Consider the following 18,201-nt stretch of genomic DNA (forward strand, 5'->3'; position numbering starts at 1 on the left):
CGCACGCCGGCTCACGCTCTCGTTGCGCCGTTTGACGTCAGGCTACAGACACGTGCAGTTAAGGACTCAACACAACGAGGCCATAGAAGTGTCCAGCTTGTTCATCTACAGCAAGCGGGTGGAAGAAACTCCAGCAGGGGGCGCTTGTCCTTCCTCGCAAGTGAGATGCGGAGAAATCGGAATGTGTTTCGGTTTAGAAATTTAACACATTGTCTTTCTTTGTTTTAAGTTGTTTAGTCCCGAGGAGAAGCACATGTCCCAACATCACAGAGTGACAGTACACGGCACCCCCGGATCGGAACCGTTCACCCTCTTCTCTGTCACAGAACACACGACGAGCAAACAATTATTAGAAAAGGTGAGTACCATCTTTAAATCGTGTCGTCGTTACACTACTTCAAATCTCACAGCTACTGCTGCCTCCTAGATTTCTGAGGGGAACCAGGCCGACTACTTCCTTTGCGAGGAGAAGCTTCTCTTGTCCAAGGAGCGGGGTGAGGTCAAGCGCTGTGCCCAGCGGAGGCCCCTCGCCCCTGACGAGGTGCTGGTGCGAGTGGTCTCGGGGTGGGACGCCGAGGACGGCTATGTGGGGAGGATCTGCCTCCAAACCAAAGAAGAGGTACCAACCCACAGGCATAGACACCAATAAGTTAGAGTATGGCTCCCCCTTGTGTTTCCCAGTGCATAATATCTCTATTAATAATTGGTTAGTACAGATGTGGAGTTTGCATGTTCTCTCTTGCGTGGGTTTTTTCCGGGTACTCTGGTTTCCTCCCACATTCAAAAAAAAACATGCATGGTACTGATTGGACACTCTAAATTGCCCCTGTGAGCGTGAGTGGTTGTCCATCTCCTTTTGCTCTGTGATTGGCTGGCCACCAATTCAAGTTGTCCTCTGTAGTTCGTTGGGATAGGCTCCAGTACCCCCCGCAACCCTTGTAATGATAAGTGGTACAGAAAATGAAAAATGAATGAATAATTAGTATCAATAATAATGATAGGTAACACTAATTATCACTATTGTAATCATAATCGTTGTACATGCATAAACAAGTAATGCTGATAAATATTATAAATGTTTTTATTTTACATTTACTTTAATAATTAACCCTTCATTTGGCATGTCACTAAAAAGATGAGAAATTATTAATATAATTTTTACTATCAATTATTATTGATTTTCTTCATTTTTTTTCGTGGAGAGAAATATTTAATAAAAAAATCTAATAAATTACATTTAAAAAAGACAATATTTAAAATGAAGCTAAACTAAAATACATTTTTTTTGCCTGTCACTGAAAATAACACATGTTCAATTCATTTAACCTGAATTGGCTGTCACTGTGCAGTTTATTTATTTTAATGAATGTTATGTTTTTATTAAATATAATCCCTTCAATAAATTCATTGTTTCCCAAAAATTCTCATTTTAAAACAATGATGTTTTATAAATATAAAGAAACATTTGAAATATACAGAGACAATATTTAAAAAAAACACAAATTTGCAGTGCAAAAAATAAGAGAATATTTACAGTTATTTCATTACATAAAATTAAGTGCTAAACGGCCAATTCATTTTGAGCGGAACATTTGCAGTGTAAAAAATAAGAGAATATTTACAGTTATTTCATTTGATAAAATTAAGTGCTAAACGGCCAATTCATTTTGAGCGGAACATTTGTTTATTTTTCCCTCCCATTCAAAATGGGTTGAATTTCTTGTGCCAAGGACTTAAATGATGACTTCAAAAATGACATGGACCCGATTTTTGTGCTCGTGTTAGAATCTAAACGAGAAGAACACGGTGACAGAACGCGAAGAGGAGCTCACCACTGGGGGAAGCAGTGGCGGAGATGAGGAAATGTTCTTGGTCCAAGTCCACGAGGTGTCACCAGAGCAACCTCACACAGTCATCAAAGTGCCACGCTACAGTTCTGCGCAGGACATCATACAACAAGTGAGGAATCTTAGGACTCTTACCACAATCTTTTAGAAAGTTCTGAACCTGCGTTCTCCTTTTTTTCCAGACTCTAACCAAGGCCAAGTACTCGTACAGCATTGTGTCCAACCCCAATCCCAGCGACTACGTCCTCATGGAGGAGGTCGGCAAGGATGCTGGCTCCAAGAAGTCGTCTGGTACTAAACCCACCCAGCGTGTTCTTCTGGATCACGAGTGCGTGTATCATGCACAGAGTCGCTGGAAGGGTGCCGGGAAGTTCATTCTGAAGCTCAAAGAACAGGTAGTGCCGCTTTTGACCTACTTTGAACTTTCAGTGCCATTGACGATGTTAGACGTTCAATTTTGGGTTGTCCAGTTATCTTTTGGTGATGAATTTAGGTTAGATTTTCCCTTGTAGATTCTCCCCCCGATCTATTTGAAGCGGGGGGGTGGCAGCAAATGTAAGTTTGTTCTTTCTAGCTAAAAAAATGGCAGTGAAGCAGTTAAAAAAATATACTGTACAGTTCAATATTCGGAGGATTACATTAAATATAGCACTGATAAATTAAAATAACCAAAAATATTTTTCAAATATAAAAAAGAAATAAAATAAAATATTTAGAAAATTATTGTGTTTTTGAAATTAAATCTAATATTATTTGAAATATTGTTGTATTTTTTAATAAAAACTAAGATGAACAATATAATGAGGAACTTATATTTATAGGTTCCTCCTTTATATTTAGTTTCATATATTTCCCCAAAATGTTTATTTAATTATTAATTATTTAAAAATTGCAAATGTTAAACTAAAATAATTTAAAATGAAAGAAATATTAGGGGGAAATATGTGAAACTAAAAATAGAGGAGGCATCTATAAATATAAGTTTGTCATTATATTTTTCATCTTTGTTTTTATTTAAAAATACAACAATATTTAAAATAATATTAGATTTAATTTCAAAAACACAATAATTTTCTAAATATTTTCTTCTATTTCTTTTTTATATTTTAATATATAAATATAAGTTCCTCATTGTATTTTTCACCTTTGTTTTTATTTAAAAATGCAACAATATTTAAAATAATATATTAGGTTTAATTTCAAAAACAATAATTTTCTTAATATTTTCTTCAATTTCTTTTTTTATATTTTAAAAATATTTATTGGTCATTTGGATTTAGCTTTTTTTTTCCACAATTTGTTGTTGTATTTCTCAATTTATTTCCATATTCAATTATATATATTTTTTAAACAATTATCATTTTCATTTACTGTTGTCCACATGCTCACCAGTTAACATCCAGTCAATGTTGATTCACTGCCAACCCTTCTGCTTCAAACTGATTAGACGTCCATTCCTGTCAATGGTAGACAACAAGTTAAAACAAATGAAGACTAAAGCTCAAATCTTTTTGCGGGATAGATGGCGCGCGAGGATAAGAAGAAGGTGATATCGTTCGCCAGCGAGCTAAAAAAGTTGACTAGTCGCGGCCGCAGCATGACGACGGGCACGGCGGCCGAAGGCTCCGCCCACAGTAAGGACGAGAGAGCGGCATGCTGCGTGGCACTCACCGAGCTAAATGAGTGAGATTGCACGCTGTTCTGTGCATGGCGACCATATGACGGAGGTATTGTAACCATATTAACACAATCAATCATTGGCAAAGTTTTTTGTGCAATGAAGTGTTCATTGTACGTCTGTTTAACTTTTACATATTCTTTGAGTGAATATTGTGCAGGAATCCTCCAATAAATAAAGATATTTGCGAGGATGCTTTACAAAACAAAGTAGAAAAATTCCTGACCCGATTCACAAAGTTTCACAAAATCATTCAAAAATTACCAATGGCAAATTTTCTAAATGCTATATCTTACAGGTTTACAAATGTACATAATTAAAACATTCATAAAATCAATGCGCACAAAAGTGTTGCAATTTAAGTAGAATTTGACCAAAAACTTTGTAACTCGGATCTTGTTTTTGTAAGTTGGAACAGTAATTTGCTAATCAAAGGGTTTCTTAACCTGAAATGTTTGCATGTAGAAGCATTTGTAAGTAGAGGAACCAATGTGTTTGTGATATAATTTTGGCACTACAGTGGTACCTCGAGATACGAGCTTAATGCGTTCCGGGACTGAGCTCGTATGTCGATTTTCTCGTTCCTCAAACGAACGTTTCCCATAGAAATGAACTAAAAACAAATTAATTCGTTCCAACCCTCCAAAAAAACACCAAGAACAGGATATTGGATTGGAAAAACATTTTTATTTGTTCTAATTCGCCATCTATTAACAAAGTAACAAATAACTAGTGGTTTAATAGCACTACAATGTGTTTAATGGTACTAAAATTAGATGGATTTGGAGGGGAGAGATGGGTGGAACTTTTTGCACAGCAACGCGCTCGTAACATAACATAATTTTTTTTAAATGAACTTGGATTACAATGCAGACACACTCAAAAATAAGTTTAATCTAACTTTACACTAAACTTAATTCTAATTTTGTTTTAAAATTTGATACCTTTCTTCTCCCGGGTTGGCTCTATTTGCCCCGCCTCCACCCTGACTTTCAGATGCAACCTATCGAGGGTTGTTTACTTATGTATTCCCTTCAAAATATTCCCACAATGATGCACACAAACATGTGCGGTCGATTGGTCGCCGGTCGATTGGTCGCCGGTCTTTTGGTCGCGGTCTTTTGGTCGCCCGGACCGCGACAACGGGCGACCAAAAGACCGGCGACCAAAAGACCGGCGACCAAAAGACCGGTGACAAAACAAGGTAAAACAACACGGCCTATGCATCAATAAAAGCCAACAATGGCCCTGAGCAGTTTCACTGAGCCGACGTGTGAGTGTATAAGAGTTTGTATGTACATGCGTTGTCCCTTTAAGAAGCTACGTCAGTCAGGGTCTTAGCAAGTTCTCCAACAAAAAGCAATAAAAGTATGGGAAATTTTGAGCTTTTCTTTAGCCTAATAATTACTAGGGCATTAAGTATGACTAAATAGTAATTCGCAGTTTGTATTTAGGGAATTTGAGCAACGATTTAAATGGTAATTATCAATAACCTTCCGGGCGACCAAAAGACCGGCGACCAAAAGATCGGCGACCAAAAGATCGGCGACCAAAAGATCGGCGACCAAAAGATCGGCGACCAAAAGATCGGCGACCAAAAGACCGGCGACCAAAAGACCGGCGACCAATTGACCATGTACCGCACACAAATGTCCTCACAATAGGATAACACACTTGCCAACGAGAAGTAGTATATACTCCTCTCGTATTAGCGATTACTCCACCATTCGCACTGACAAACAGGGGAAAAAAAACACTGAAAAAAATGCAACGTCCGCCCAGTGCTCGTAGACACATTACACGAGGGAGTTGCGAGAAGAGAGACAGTGCCCATAATGTTCTTATGAGCAGCCTCTTGCGTACGCTGTCTGCTCGTATATCAAAATTTGTCTCGTATCTCAAGATAAATATTTGCTCAAAATTTTACTCGTATCTCAAATTGCTCGTATGTCGAGGTACCACTGCATCAGGAACGAGAAGTGTGTTTCAACATTTGCCTGCCCCTCTATAACCATTTTACATAACCTAGCTTGAAAACTATCCCTCATCAACATTGGTCAATCTTTTCAGGGTACCCATGTGTGAAGGGGTGGCTAGAAGAGAGAAAGGTCGCTACGGGGTACCTCCAGCAGACATCGTTGTCGTCAAGCAGGGGGCAGCAAAAACTTGACGCCTGGCCCGCCTCCTCTCTCGGCCCTCCTGGCGAATGGAAGCGTCACATCCTTCAAAACTGGAAAATCTATAAATGAAACCCGTCGAGGCACGGAAATCGTTGTCGCCCCCCACCCCCCTTTCTTTCTTAAAGGACCGCGCACTGAGCGAAACGAACGGAAAAGCGGCGTTTCGCATCCGATTCTTGAGGGTGACGGAGCTCCAAGTTGAAGAAGAAATGTGAGTAGATAAGTGACTTTACTTCCTGTACTGGAAGAGCACATTTTGGGCAGCTAAAGGGACAAATGTTTTGAAAAATCTGCATTTTTAAGGCAAAGAATTAAACGAAAGTGGTCCGCCGTCATAGTATTTTGCTGGAGAATTTTTGTTCGCCCAAAATGTGGCATTTCTTTTTTTTTTTTTTGTTCTGGTACTTCACTGGCAGAAACACTAACTCCCGAGAAGAGGGTGGCTTTTTTATTTTTATTTTATTATTATTCTGCTGTGAATTTATAGGCGGCCAATTAGTTATTAGTTAATATTTGTTTTAAATAAATACAAAGTCGTAGGTCAGTTTTAGGGTTAAACCTAACGAGAAAGGCCGGGAAAGGTCTTAAACCGCTTGATGTCTGAATTTACATTTAAAATATATTCATCAAAAAGCATTGTGGTCATACATAAATTGGGGTAATAAATATAAAATCTTAAAAAATATGGATGGAGAAAATATAGAGAATTACATCCAAATTTTATAATAAGAGAATTAAATTTAAAATAAAAATACCTTTGAAAATATATTATACAAAAGGAATAATGTATTAATAAATTCCCAATTTTTATTTATTTTACAAATATTCCCCCAAATATTTTCTTTTATCTTTAAATCAGATTTTATTCATAATTTTCATTTTTTTTGTCTTTGTATGATTAATTTTAGTTTTTTTAACTAGCTTTTCATTTTAATTTTCTACGTTTAGTATTTATGTATTCTGCTACTGTTTTACGCAATGTTTATTTGTTAAATGCGAATTCAGACACCAAGCATTTTAAACAGCATTTTGCACATTTTTTTCCTGAAAAGTATCATTTCTTGCATTGATTTTTTGAGAGGACTGAATGTGATTGGACGGTTAAAGAGCTTGTCCTATTTCTTTCTTTACATTTCAGCCTAGTTTAAACGTTGGATTTTTCCATCATGAGATGTTTCTTCTTCAGAATTTACGATTGATTCGTATTGGTAATGATTGAAATGGCAAATATCGAAAACTTCATGGATGCCATTGACAGCTATAGATGTCCAATCCATGGGTGAATGAGAGAAAATAATTGATTTAAAAAGGTAACAATTTTTTTAAGTAAATAATAATAATATTAAAGATAATTATAATATAAATAAACACCATTTTTAAAATGTTAAAATATTCTTTTACTTTTTAATATGTGAAATTTATTATTTTTTGAAACTTAAAAAAAAAAAAACAACAAAAAATAGTCTTGTTTGTCAATTTTTTTGTTCCTAATAATTATAATATAAATAAAAACAATTTTCAAAATGTTAAAATATTCTCTTACTTTTTAATATATGTGAACATTTTTATTTTTTTTTAACTTAAAAGAAAAACAACAACAACAACAACAACAAATAGTCTTGTTTGTCTATTCTTCATCGTTCCTAATAATTATAATATAAATAAACACAATTTTTAAAATGTTAAAATATTCTCTTACTTTTTAATATAAGTGAAAAAAATTATTTTTTGAAACTTAAAAGAAAAACAGCAACAACTAATCTTGTTTGTCTAGCCCTCCTAGTCCAAAATGATTGGACGTCTATCGCCGTCATTGGCATTGAATGAGTTAAAGGCATATTTGGCGCAACTTTTAACATTCAGATTTTAGACTTTTGCCATTTTTAGTGTACTAGAAAAAAAAGAAAAATACACTAAAATATATTAACACTAGATTTTCAATGTTCATTCACATTCCAACTTGAATTGCTATTTTTAATATTGGAATTAAGAGGAGTTGTCATTCATTCATGTGAAGAATGGACAAAACTGTGAAATTTAATCTGGTCATTGTTGAATAAGATTTTTTTTTACTAAATCTTACATGAATTCATTTTTTTTGTGTGAATGAAAACAAAATTCCTTGATGCCTGAATTTACATTTTCCATATGAAATACCATACATAAAAAAAGCATTGGAGGAATCCATAAAAAAAACCTGAAAATAACAAAAACAAGAGAAAAATGCCACTAAAAATGTGAAACTCTTAAATAAAAATAATTTTAAATAATCAAATTTATATAGAATAAATTGTAAAAAAATAAAATAAATCAAACTTTTTATTATAAAATTAATTAGATTTCCCCAATTCAATTTATTTCTCAGTTTTTTTATTTTGTTTGAGGATTTTCCAATTTTCCATATTTAGTATTTTTATCATAACTGTTTTGCATAAACTAATAATGTATTCCTCCAATTCTTTCTGTATATCTGTTAACATCTACTCTTGACAAACTCATTTCAATTCACAGTACAATAATGATTGGACATCACTGGCACTTAAAGAGTTAATGTATATTCAGGCATTATTTAACATTATTTAGCTAAACAGCAAGTAATGCAAATTTTTGTTTTCAACTCTTAGTTCCCCTGAATGTAATGTTTTGTATCATATTTGAGACAGATGTTATTTATTTGATGGTAAAAGCCCTGGTCGGCATTTAACTGTTTAATACTGTATGTGTTTTATGTGACAATTTTAATTTATTTGAACACAATGAGAAAACGAGATTGTCTGCGTGAATGGTTTCAATTGCGACAAATTGACTTATTTCTGTTCTGGAATTTCAATAAATTCCCTTTTTTTCTTGGCAGGACGACAAAATAACACTATTTTAGAATATTTTAGTCATGTATTGATGTATTTTTTTTTAGCGCTGACTTCATTGATGTCGCTGTTACTTGAATTTTTTTTCAGTGGATGGATATTTGTGGAATTGTTGTGTGGTGGGATAATAAAATTACAATATGCTCATATTGTAGTGACAAGCATCATTTGAATTAGTGTTAGACGACAAATATATTAAATGTTATCAAACTATCTTCAAAACATGGACATTGAGTTGGGAGGACAAAGCACCTTGTGGAGCGCTTTTCCACATTCAATGTGGTGCGACAATAGGGGCGTGGTTACGCCCATCCTCAGCGCAGCTGCACATGCGCAGTAGCTCGCCTTTTCTGAAAAGCCATTTCAATGCTGACGGGCTAACCACTAGCACGCAAACCAGGTAAGGCTGAGAGCAATTTACTGCCCTAAGTGTGTTTTTATCACGCTACCGGGAGATTTTCTGGTATCAATTGAGCCAAAAACGCCAACAAATCTGCTAGTTTAATGCCAGGTTGAACACACCGTCGATTATTTAAGGTTGGGCTCCTATTCCCCACAGCCTGTGACTAGCTAGCTTCGTTAGCATTAGCGTCACGACGACGCTCCGTATTTGACTTAAAAAGCATTTTTTTCAGTCGTGAACAAATACTTTTAATTTAATCAAACAAAGCCGGACAGTTTGCTGGGTAAAGGCTCACTCAAAAATGACTGCTGCATTAAACAAGCGTCGATAAGACTGTTGCTTTAACCAATCAGAATTCGATTTTGTGACACCAAGGCCTTCTTGCAGGCGTAGGGATACACAAACCAATGCGTGTTACTTATACAAGCCTTAAACATACAAATGCACTTATATTAACCTTCAATATACTTATATCGGCCTTAAACATAAATTATAATACAAAATATAGCACTGAATCAACTTACAAACAAATTCAACTTATGAACAATCGCTCGGAACCAATTGCGTTCGTTAAGGCTTTTTTTCTTAAAAAATGACATAGTATTGTAAGGCTTTTTTCTTAAAAAAACGACATAGTATTGTAAGGCTTTTTTTCGTAAAAAACGACATAGTATAGTAAGGCTTTTTTCTTAAAAAACAACATAGTATAGGCTTTTTTCTTTAAAGACGACATAGTATAGTAAGGCTTATTTTCTTTAAAAACGACACAGTATAGTAAGGCTTTTTTTGTCTTTAAAAACGACATAGTATAGTAAGGCTTTTTATTTACAAAAAAGACCATGAATAGTAAGGCTTTTTTCTTTAAAAATGACCATGTATAGTAAGGCTTTTTTGTTTAAAAAAGACCATGTATAGTAAGGCTTTTTTTCTTAAAAAACGACATGGTATAGTAAGGCTTTTTTTCCTAAAAAAACGACATAGTATAGTATGGCTTTTTCCCCCTAAAAAAAAACGACATAGTATAGCATGGCTTTTTTTCTTGAAAAACGACATAGTAGAGGAAGGCCTTTTCCCTAAAAAACGACATAGTATAGTATGGCTTTTCCCCCTAAAAAACGACATAGTATAGTATGGCTTTTTTCCTTTAAAAACGACATAGTATAGTATGGCTTTTTTTCTTAAAAAACGACTTAGTATAGTAAGGCTTTTTTTCTTAAAAAACGACATAGTATAGTATGGCTTTCCCCCCCTAAAAAACGACATAGTATAGCATGGCTTTTTTTCTCGAAAAACGACATAGTAGAGGAAGGCTTTCCTGAACAGTCAGTATGGCTTTTTTCCTTTAAAAAACGACATAGTATAGTAAGGCTTTTTTTCCTAAAAAACGACATAGTATAGCATGGCTTTTTTTCTTGAAAAACAACATAGTAGAGGAAGCCTTTTTTTCTTAAAAAACGATATTGTATAGTAAGGCTTCTTTTCTTAAAAAAACGACATAGTATAGTAAGGCTTTTTTCTTTAAAAAACGACATAGTATAGTAAGGCTTTTTTCTTTAAAAAATGACATAGCAAGTAAGGCTAAGAGAGTCGGAGAATAAATCTGACTTCTGATTCTTCACCTTCTAGTTGTTGCTGTGGTCCACTGGCAAAATCATTGGGTCAGAACATGAGGCGGGAATCAGAAGTGAGTTCAATTCCACTCGTTGCAATTCTCAAATTGTTTATTGAGGTAATGAAAAGGATAAATACAACTTCCAACTTTACTGTGGTCCAGTGGCAAAGACAATGGGTCAGAATTTCAGGTGGACTCAAGTTCAAATCAGAAGTGAGTTTGATTCCACTCTTTGCAATTCTCAAATTGTTTATTGAGGTAATGAAAAGGATAAATATAACTTCCAATCACTTCATTTCAGAAGGCACTGTGGTCCAGTGGCAAGAACAATGGGTTGAAATTGAAGTTGGACACAAGTTCAAATCTGGAGTGAGTTCAAGTCCACTCTTTGCAAATCTCAAATTGTTTATTGAGGTGATGAAAATGATAAATATAACTTCCAATCATCTCATTTCAGAAGTCACTGTGGTCCAGTGGCAAAGACAATGGGTCAGACAGACCTCAAGTTAGTGGATTTGACCGCCATGTGGGAGATGGGGTTCGAATCCCGCTCTCGTTTGACTAATCACTACACTAGTAGTTCAGTAAATGGGTAATCCTTTTTTCATTCAAATAAAGACTTAGTCATTTTTTTCAGCAAAACAATATATTCCGGTCAGCCTTCGGCTGACCGGAAGACAGTTGGGAGGGGGGATCCCTGGTGGTGTTCGACAGTCGGCCTTCGGCCGACTGCCGACACCATACAGTCGTTGACTGGCGACACCGGGACGTGAACCCTCGACACCCACGTCGCAGGCAGGTGACTTACCCACTACACCACGAGGCGGCCCGCCTATATATGATTGGAAGTTATACTTATCCTTTTCATTACCCAAATAAACAATTTGAGAATTGCAAAGAGTGGAATTGAACTCACTCCTGATTTGAACTTGAGTCCACCTAAAGTTCTGACCCATTGTCTTTACCACTGGACCACAGCGACTTCTGAAATGATGTGATTGGAAGTTATACTTATCCTTTTCATTACCCAAATAAACAATTTGAGAATTGCAAAGAGTGGAATTGAACTCACTCCTGATTTGAACTTGAGTCCACCTGAAGTTCTGACCCATTGTCTTTACCACTGGACCACAGTGACTTCTGAAATGATGTGATTGGAAGTTAAACTTATCCTTTTCATTACCCAAATAAACAATTTGAGAATTGCAAAGAATGGAATTGAACTCACTCCTGATTTGAACTTGAGTCCACCTGAAGTTCTGACCCATTGTCTTTACCACTGGACCACAGTGACTTCTGAAATGATGTGATTGGAAGTTATACTTATCCTTTTCATTACCCAAATAAACAATTTGAGAATTGCAAAGAGTGGAATTTAACTCACTCCTGATTTGAACTTGAGTCCACCTGAAGTTCTGACCCATTGTCTTTACCACTGGACCACAGCGACTTCTGAAACGATGTGATTGGAAGTTATACTTATCCTTTTCATTACCCAAATAAACAATTTGAGAATTGCAAAGAGTGGAATTGAACTCACTCCTGATTTGAACTTGAGTCCACCTGAAGTTCTGACCCATTGTCTTTACCACTGGACCACAGCGACTTCTGAAATGATGTGATTGGAAGTTATACTTATCCTTTTCATTACCCAAATAAACAATTTGAGAATTGCAAAGAGTGGAATTGAACTCACTCCTGATTTGAACTTGAGTCCACCTGAAGTTCTGACCCATTGTCTTTACCACTGGACCACAGTGACTTCTGAAATGATGTGATTGGAAGTTATACTTATCCTTTTCATTACCCAAATAAACAATTTGAGAATTGCAAAGAGTGGAATTGAACTCACTCCTGATTTGAACTTGAGTCCACCTAAAGTTCTGACCCATTGTCTTTACCACTGGACCACAGTGACTTCTGAAATGATGTGATTGGAAGTTATACTTATCCTTTTCATTACCCAAATAAACAATTTGAGAATTGCAAAGAGTGGAATTGAACTCACTCCTGATTTGAACTTGAGTCCACCTGAAGTTCTGACCCATTGTCTTTACCACTGGACCACAGTGACTTCTGAAATGATGTGATTGGAAGTTATACTTATCCTTTTCATTACCCAAATAAACAATTTGAGAATTGCAAAGAGTGGAATTGAACTCACTCCTGATTTGAACTTGAGTCCACCTGAAGTTCTGACCCATTGTCTTTACCACTGGACCACAGCGACTTCTGAAATGATGTGATTGGAAGTTATACTTATCCTTTTCATTACCCAAATAAACAATTTGAGAATTGCAAAGAGTGGAATTGAACTCACTCCTGATTTGAACTTGAGTCCACCTGAAGTTCTGACCCATCGTCTTTACCACTGGACCACAGCGACTTCTGAAATGATGTGATTGGAAGTTATACTTATCCTTTTCATTACCCAAATAAACAATTTGAGAATTGCAAAGAGTGGAATTGAACTCACTCCTGATTTGAACTTGAGTCCACCTGAAGTTCTGACCCATTGTCTTTACCACTGGACCACAGTGACTTCTGAAATGATGTGATTGGAAGTTATACTTATCCTTTTCATTACCCAAATAAACAATTTGAGAATTGCAAAGAGTGGAATTGAACTCACTCCCCATTTGAACTTGAGTCCACCTGAAGTTCTGACCAATTGTCTTTGCCACTGGACCACAGTGACTTCTGAAATGATGTGATTGGAAGTTATATCTATCCTTTTCATTACCTCAATAAACAATTTGAGAATTGCAAAGAGTGGAATTGAACTCAAGTCCACCTGAAGTTCTGACCCATTGTCTTTGCCACTGGACCACAGTGACTTCTGAAAGTTTCAGTTTCTAATACATAAATCTCTCTCTCTCTCTCCATTTTATTAAATGTTTTTTTTTCAGTACAAACCAATGCGTGTTACTTATACAAGCCTTAAACATACAAATGCACTTATATAAACCTTCAATATACAGACACTCCCCTACTTACGAACGAGTTAGGTTCCGAGCGATTGTTCATAAGTTGAATTTGTTTGTAAGTTGATTCAGTGCTATATTTTGTATTATAATTTATGTTTAAGGCCTATATAAGTATATTGAAGGTTTATATAAGTGCATTTGTATGTTTAAGGCTTGTATAAGTAACACGCATTGGTTTGTACTGAAAACATTTAATAAAATGGAGAGAATATGTACAGTACTGTATAGAGAGAGAGATTTATGTATTAGAAACTGGCCGAAAGAAGCGATCTAATGACGATTGCACAGTTTTCTTCTTTTTTTCCATCATAAATGATGCGGTAGCACTGTATGGCATCATTCAACTGATTTGCAAACTTTGTGCAACGTTCAATATTTGGGTCCTGCTGCTCGATCTTTCTGTTTATAAATGGTGTTGAATGTGCAACGCTCACCACTCTCACGCGCATCAAGCTTCGTTATTATTGCCACTCGTTTCAAATGAAATGGCTTGCCTCTTCCTTGCAACTCCCTCAATAGAAGCCTTTAGCTTTTTACCAACCATATTCAATAATGGATGCATGAGATATTTAATGATACAAATGAAAAAGGTTCTGTGCACACTGGAGATACATTCACGCACTTCCGCATTGCAACGAAGAAGGTAGATGCTGGGTGCGCTGAGCTCTCACAGCGCCAGGCGTCGGTATTAGCGGCGGAAAGAAGTACTACTCGGAAAAAAATACAAAATTGGACTTACGAACATTTTTCGACTTAAACACAATTTGCAGACATGTTCGTATGTACCGTTGTTCGTAGGTAGAATGTTCGTAAGTAGGGGAGCGTCTGTACTTATATCAGCCTTAAACATAAATTATAATACAAAATATAGCACTGAATCAACTTACAAACAAATTCAACTTATGAACAATCGCTCGGAACCAATTGCGTTTGTAAGTAGGGGAGCATCTGTACATATACATACACATTTTATGGTTGTTGCAAGATTTCCCTGAATAGCCTCAAGATGCACCTCCTTTTGCGTACCCAGAACACTCACTGTTGATGTTAAAAGAGAGGAGACTGGGCCAGATCAAGGTAAAACTAGTTAAAAAAAACACCTAATCCAACCTCTATATATTATAACATTTGCCTGTTTAGGAGACTGGGCCAGATCAAGGTAAAACTAGTTCCAAAAAAACCCCACCTAATCCTACCCGTTGAATCTCCAGTCTCTATATATAACTTTTGCACGCATCAGGCCTGACTCTGGAGCATTTCAGTGAACTTCCTTGCAAGTAGCCTACTTGAAGGTGTGATGTTTCTAAACTCTGCTGGCAGGTCAATGTATGTGTTTGTTGTAGAATATCCAAATTAAATAAAACATTATATTCTTGTGATATTTGATCTATTTTATGACTTGATTTCTCCCCCTCCCATATAGGTAAAGTGGGGCACTAGACTTTTAAGGTAAGGATAATATTTTAGTCATTTAACATTGGCTTCTTAAAAGTAGATTTTGGATCAGCAATTGTTTTTGGTACAATTCTAAGTGTTTTCTTTAAAAATATTTCCAAGTCTTTCTTCCCAGGGTATAATTGTAATGTTTTATGCAATATTTAATTCAAAGTGTAAAAATCTGTATCTGACTGTCTTGTTTTTTGTCTGCAGGGGGAGATAAGACTGGCCACACCAATCAACATGTGATGCCAACTCCTGTGTCAAATGAGTGTTTTCCTGTCAATAAAACATTTTAACTTGTGAACTTACGAGCATTCTTTTGCTAGGTAAAAAAAAAAGAATAAGACATGCATACGATTTAAAAACATTTTTATTGTTCCACAAAAAAGGGGCTTTCGAGATAGGTTCTTCTTGGTGCTGGAATTCTGGGAGAGAAAAAAAAGTCAGGGAACCCATACACCAAGTCCAACATAAAAAATATATTCAGTTAGGTGTTTTTCCATCAAAAGAATGCTTACCAGCATGGCCACTGAGGTACCATCTCTCCTTTGCTCAGTCAGCAGGTCTGCATCCCACTGCAAGAGAAGGCAACATTAAAACCACAGGAGGAAAATAAAGGAAATATTAGACATACCCCTCTAATGACTGAAGCTCAGTGGCTTGGTTTGCTTTTTCTTTTTGTCCAACTCAATAAGAGTATATAACAGGAATCTCCAAAATCAAATGATCATGATCAAACTCCTGGACAGCTTGCGGATGAGTTGATCATTTGATTCAGATGTGGTGGCATATGAAAACAGACTGGATTCGCTTTATCCTCAAGGACCGGAGTTAGAGACCCCTACTGGCATGTTGGTGTTAAAGACTGCCTGTATACCAGCAGCTCACTGTCACCTTTGTTTCTTTGGTAAAATTGGGTGGACCCTGGAGAGAATCAAGATACAAAATAAGTAGGTTTAGTACACGTTAAATGAAAACAATAAAGAAAATATTAACCTGAATGACTTGGGTCCTACTTCATCCACAACTTCTGCCTTGACTTTTTTGGCCTTTGTCGATTTTGTCATCTCTTCATCCCCTCCATGGCTTAATCCTCTAAAAAACAACAACAGTGTGATTGTCATTGCTTATTCATCCATTTTGATGCACACATGATCCACATTCATTTCTCATGTTATTTCATCTTGGATGACTTTTTCAGTCAATTGTTTCAAATCCATTCATTTATTAAATAAATATGCCAAAAAGTCATCCTTGCTTCCATTTTTCTCTCCATACTCCAAGTAAAAATGGTTATTTTATCACATGTTTAAACTCGAGTAAAAAAAATTGGCAGTGGCTCCTTAGCCGGTAACCGGTCAAATAGTCCGAGGGGCTATTTAGCCGGTAACCTATTATTTAACATTGAGTGAATAGGGGATTTTCTAAACAATAGTTTCTTACTATATACCCCACACAGAGTTCTTACCGGCTAAATAGCCATATGGGGCCATATAGGCTATTTGACCGATTACCGGCTAAGGAGCCACTGCCAAAAAAATAGCTCTGCGCTATTGTTGAATGAATGTCTCACTTCGATTTTGTCAAAACACATTTAAAACTAAAACTGAAAATGAAGGGGGGGGGGGGGGAACAAGCCCTGGGTAAAAATAAAAAAGTGTACATATTCTATAAGTGGACTGTTATCACTTGTGTGAGTGAGACATGTTCTTGTTATTAAGAATGAACACCGGACCAGTTAAAACGTTTTCATTGAACATTTGAATGTATATCATAATGAAAAACAAGCGAATTGAGTAAAGCCTTGAATACTGAACGCTGACATTTAATTATTAGACGGATAGAGAAAAGAGAAACTTTTTTAAAAGATGACTCACTGTGCAGACAAACATTTGCTCGTCATGGCGTCGACAAGCTGCTCATTTATGGCCGTTTTCTTGTTTTTTTTCCCCAGCAGTCTGTGCTCGTTGAGGAACTGAAACACATATAGAATGATATCTTTTAAAAAATAAAGAGCTATAGGTGGCGTAATGTAGCCAATTTGTTTGCAAACATTTTCTGTCTCCTAACACATGGAGCTAAATCAGGCGAACTAAGCATGCTCTCGTCAAAAAGCACTCTTAAAAGGAGAATTGGGGTTTCGAGATCCCCAAATAACAACGTACCAAACGTACCGAATGCGCTGCATTGTCCTGGAAGAACTTTATCAGGTCTTTCTTCGGTAAATCGTCATGTTTGAGCAGCTCTGAAGTCCACACACGTACTAGCTTCTGGCTCATCCGCCATTTTGAAAATGGCGGCGGCCAATTGAACTCTGACTCTTGGTCATGCGCATTAAAGACACACAACAATCTATTGTTTTCCTAATAACATGAGTTAGACTAATACACGTCATTATGAAAACAATGTAATTCAAATCTACACCTTCAGTATATTCATTGCTATGTTTGAATCAATCTAACCATCAATAACTATTTTATGGCTATAAAATATTTACTGCAGCCCCAGCTGCGACACTTTAAAAGCATCAATAATAACTTCATACAATTGAAATATAATTTCGGAATTACTCACCAAAAATCCTTTTTATTTGTGCACAAAATCCATCCTCCTTTTCTATCGCTGAAGCTAATGCTGAAAGTCGAGCCTGTCCTGTCGGATTTCTGGTACAAGTTTTTATCCGATTTAGGGCTGCAAATGTTTGTTCCCAGTTGTGACAGGCTTGCTTGCTTTGTAGTTGTCCGACCTTTCTTAATGAAGTCCAGCATTACTTGAAAAGACCATCTTGAAAATGGCTTGGACAGTAAATCTGCAACCATATCCATTTCTTCTACTCCTTCAGCCATTGTGGGTCGACAAAATTGCTATTAAATCATCTCATCTAATTTTCTGAACCGCTTTATCCTCATTAATAATAATCGGACATAGGCTTTGTCAGCATCATTGACTCAACAAACAACAACAAAAGCCTAATTGTCATCATACCCAGAAACTGCGTATGACGAAATTGGTAGTGCCTCTCCATAAGGTGCATTTTCTCGGCAAAAGACCCAAATAACTGATAATTTTGCACTGGTAATTTGGCATTCTGCCATTATGAATACATCGCATCACCCTCCGAGCAGATCACTTACCTCTCACTGTCTTTCACTTACCTTCAGTCAGCCAGTAGGAGGCAGATCACCGC

General features: G+C 36.3%; 3 protein-coding genes and 2 long non-coding RNA genes across 8 annotated transcripts in view; 2 read left to right on the top strand and 3 right to left on the bottom strand.

The window, feature by feature from the left end:
- plce1 (phospholipase C, epsilon 1) overlaps positions 1 to 7,113 on the top strand; it is a 73,459-nt gene extending 66,346 nt beyond the window's left edge. For both annotated transcript variants that reach the window (XM_077625284.1, XM_077625285.1), the window contains 7 exons: positions 42 to 160; positions 230 to 358; positions 428 to 619; positions 1,786 to 1,959; positions 2,030 to 2,242; positions 3,370 to 3,574; positions 5,596 to 7,113. In XM_077625284.1, coding sequence (XP_077481410.1) covers positions 42 to 160; positions 230 to 358; positions 428 to 619; positions 1,786 to 1,959; positions 2,030 to 2,242; positions 3,370 to 3,534 — 992 coding nt within the window. In that variant the 3' untranslated portion in view covers positions 3,535 to 3,574; positions 5,596 to 7,113. The remainder of the gene's footprint in view (positions 1 to 41; positions 161 to 229; positions 359 to 427; positions 620 to 1,785; positions 1,960 to 2,029; positions 2,243 to 3,369; positions 3,575 to 5,595) is intronic.
- On the top strand, positions 5,771 to 15,318 carry LOC144093124 (uncharacterized). Its single transcript, XM_077626438.1, has 6 exons — positions 5,771 to 5,916; positions 8,808 to 8,972; positions 10,602 to 10,800; positions 10,889 to 10,956; positions 14,998 to 15,023; positions 15,225 to 15,318. The coding sequence occupies exons 1-5, from the start codon at positions 5,771 to 5,773 to the stop codon at positions 14,999 to 15,001; spliced, it is 582 nt and encodes a 193-aa protein (XP_077482564.1). The 3' UTR covers positions 15,002 to 15,023; positions 15,225 to 15,318.
- Positions 11,560 to 12,351, bottom strand: LOC144093270 (uncharacterized). The gene is made up of 4 exons (XR_013306253.1): positions 12,284 to 12,351; positions 11,972 to 12,039; positions 11,816 to 11,883; positions 11,560 to 11,727 (listed from the first exon to the last, which is right to left on the bottom strand). It is a non-coding gene; the product is annotated as an uncharacterized LOC144093270 (long non-coding RNA).
- On the bottom strand, positions 12,596 to 13,131 carry LOC144093271 (uncharacterized). Its single transcript, XR_013306254.1, has 3 exons — positions 13,064 to 13,131; positions 12,752 to 12,819; positions 12,596 to 12,663 (listed from the first exon to the last, which is right to left on the bottom strand). It is a non-coding gene; the product is annotated as an uncharacterized LOC144093271 (long non-coding RNA).
- Positions 15,319 to 15,366: 48 nt separating the features above from the next.
- On the bottom strand, positions 15,367 to 18,056 carry LOC144093269 (uncharacterized). Of its 3 annotated transcripts, none has more exons than XM_077626638.1 (6): positions 17,180 to 18,056; positions 16,892 to 16,989; positions 16,011 to 16,109; positions 15,649 to 15,938; positions 15,533 to 15,589; positions 15,367 to 15,439 (listed from the first exon to the last, which is right to left on the bottom strand). In XM_077626638.1, the coding sequence occupies exons 1-4, from the start codon at positions 17,291 to 17,293 to the stop codon at positions 15,905 to 15,907; spliced, it is 345 nt and encodes a 114-aa protein (XP_077482764.1). In that variant the 5' UTR covers positions 17,294 to 18,056; the 3' UTR covers positions 15,367 to 15,439; positions 15,533 to 15,589; positions 15,649 to 15,904. The 3 variants fall into 3 exon arrangements, with proteins under 3 accessions (XP_077482764.1, XP_077482765.1, XP_077482766.1); XM_077626639.1 differs by having other exon boundaries at positions 17,189 to 18,055; XM_077626640.1 differs by lacking the exon at positions 15,649 to 15,938.
- Between the last annotated feature and the right edge of the window lie 145 nt (positions 18,057 to 18,201).

The sequence above is a fragment of the Stigmatopora argus genome, chromosome 18 (genome assembly GCF_051989625.1).
Source record: "Stigmatopora argus isolate UIUO_Sarg chromosome 18, RoL_Sarg_1.0, whole genome shotgun sequence".
NCBI lineage: Eukaryota > Metazoa > Chordata > Actinopteri > Syngnathiformes > Syngnathidae > Stigmatopora > Stigmatopora argus.

Excerpts from the sequence above, each read along its gene's own strand:
- LOC144093269 (XM_077626638.1), bottom strand. The coding sequence starts at position 17,293 with ATGAGCCAGAAGCTAGTACGTGTGTGGACTTCAGAGCTGCTCAAACAT. Across the intron at positions 16,990-17,179 it reads CAGCGCATTCGGTACGTTTG|TTCCTCAACGAGCACAGACT; the intron begins GTACGTTGTTAT and ends TATGTGTTTCAG. Across the intron at positions 15,939-16,010 it reads GTAGGACCCAAGTCATTCAG|GGTCCACCCAATTTTACCAA; the intron begins GTTAATATTTTC and ends GATTCTCTCCAG.
- LOC144093124 (XM_077626438.1), top strand. The coding sequence starts at position 5,771 with ATGAAACCCGTCGAGGCACGGAAATCGTTGTCGCCCCCCACCCCCCTT. Across the intron at positions 5,917-8,807 it reads CTCCAAGTTGAAGAAGAAAT|TTGGGAGGACAAAGCACCTT; the intron begins GTGAGTAGATAA and ends ATGGACATTGAG. Across the intron at positions 10,801-10,888 it reads GACTCAAGTTCAAATCAGAA|AAGGCACTGTGGTCCAGTGG; the intron begins GTGAGTTTGATT and ends ACTTCATTTCAG.